Source organism: Rhinolophus sinicus, chromosome 13, assembly GCF_057876585.1.
Source record: "Rhinolophus sinicus isolate RSI-liver-muscle chromosome 13, RSI-T2T, whole genome shotgun sequence".
NCBI classification, from domain to species: domain Eukaryota; kingdom Metazoa; phylum Chordata; class Mammalia; order Chiroptera; family Rhinolophidae; genus Rhinolophus; species Rhinolophus sinicus.
Window position 1 is genome coordinate 23,144,316 of NC_142513.1, and position 1,777 is coordinate 23,146,092.

The 1,777-nt window shown below is 73.5% G+C and overlaps 1 protein-coding gene across 1 annotated transcript; it reads left to right on the forward strand.

Annotated features, from left to right (window-relative positions):
* SOX12 (SRY-box transcription factor 12) lies at positions 1-1,452 on the forward strand. The gene has a single exon (XM_074317298.2). The coding sequence runs from the start codon at positions 505-507 to the stop codon at positions 1,450-1,452; it is 948 nt and encodes a 315-aa protein (XP_074173399.1). The 5' UTR covers positions 1-504.
* Positions 1,453-1,777: the final 325 nt, after the last annotated feature.

A 1,777-nucleotide genomic window follows, 5' to 3' on the forward strand; every position in this document is an offset into this window, starting at 1 on the left:
GCGTGGCCCGGCCGCAGCCCAAGCAGGCACCTCGGTGTTTACACGGGGCGGCCCCGCGCGCGCCGCAGCGCCCCGCAGACGGCGAGGGGGAGGAGTGGCGCGCGCGCCGGCGGGACCGCGCGGGGAAAAAAGACACTGGAAGGCGGCGGGGCGGGGAGCGGCGCGCGCGGGCCGCGGCAGAGCAGGAGGCTGCAAGGAGAGCCCGCGGGAGCATTGGGGGTGCGATTCCTCAGCCCCTGCAAAACAATGTGTGGCGTGCAGTGGGGCGCAACTTGCCGGAGGCGGCGGGGGCGCGCGGAGCCTGCCTGAGACCGCGCCACTGACCTTCTCCCCCCGCCGTCCGTTGGGCGAGAGCGCCCAGCTCCTCGCTCCCCAGCTCGCGGGGGCCGGGCCGAGCTGCGGGGCGGGGCCGCCCCTCCGTCGCTGCTGCCTCCTCCCCCACCCCCAGCCGCGGAGGATGCGGACGGCCCCCGGCGGCGTCTAGCGGCCCCGGGCCCAGGCGCGATGGTGCAGCAGCGGGGCGCGCGGGCCAAGCGGGACGGCGGGCCGCCGCCCCCGGGGCCCGGGACGGCCGAGGAGGGGGCGCGTGAGCCCGGCTGGTGCAAGACCCCGAGCGGCCACATCAAGAGGCCAATGAACGCGTTCATGGTGTGGTCTCAGCACGAACGGCGGAAGATCATGGACCAGTGGCCCGACATGCACAACGCCGAGATCTCCAAGCGCCTGGGCCGCCGCTGGCAGCTGCTGCAGGACTCGGAGAAGATCCCGTTCGTGCGGGAGGCGGAGCGGCTGCGCCTCAAGCACATGGCGGATTACCCGGACTACAAGTACCGGCCGCGCAAAAAGAGCAAGGGGGCGCCCGCCAAGGCGCGGCCCCGCCCCCCCGGCGGTGGCGGCAGTGGTGGCAGCCGGCTCAAGCCGGGGCCGCAGCTGCCTGGCCGCGGCGGCCGCCGAGCGGCGGGTGGGCCTTTGGGGGGCGGCGCGGCGGCGCCCGAAGACGACGACGAGGACGACGACGAGGAGCTGCTGGAAGTGCGCCTGGTCGAGACCCCCGGGCGGGAGCTGTGGAGGATGGTCCCGGCGGGGCGGGCGGCCCGGGGACCAGCGGAGCGCACCCAGGGGCCGTCGGGCGAGGGGGCAGCTGTCACCACCGCCTCCCCGACTCCGTCGGAGGACGAAGAGCCAGAGGAAGAGGAGGAGGAGGTGGCGGCGGCGGAGGAAGGCGAAGAGGAGACGGTGGCGTCGGGGGAGGAGCCGCTGGGCTTTCTGTCCAGACTGCCCCCCGGCCCCGCCGGCCTGGACTGCAGCGCCCTGGACCGCGACCCGGACCTGCCGCCTCCCTCGGGCACGTCGCACTTCGAGTTCCCGGACTACTGCACCCCCGAGGTTACCGAGATGATCGCGGGGGACTGGCGCCCGTCTAGCATCGCCGACCTGGTTTTCACCTACTGAGCCCACCGTCAGCGGGGCGCGCACGCCCCCAAACCAGCTGTTTACATACAGGAATCAGGTATTGGGGCCCCTCGGAGGCCGAGGCTGGCACCCCATCTTCCGCGCAGCCTCCCCCCTCCCAGACGTGCCCATCCCCCTTGAATCCAGTCATGCCCCTCCCCCGCAGACACACCCCAAAGGCAGCCCAACCCCCACCCTTCCCTGACATCCAAGCCCCTCCCCGTCTTGCCCTCTCCTGCACAGCCACCAGCAGCCAGCCCCCTCCGATACACCTCCCGTCCTCCTACAGACCTGTGCGTCCCTCCCCCCACTATGCACAAGCCCC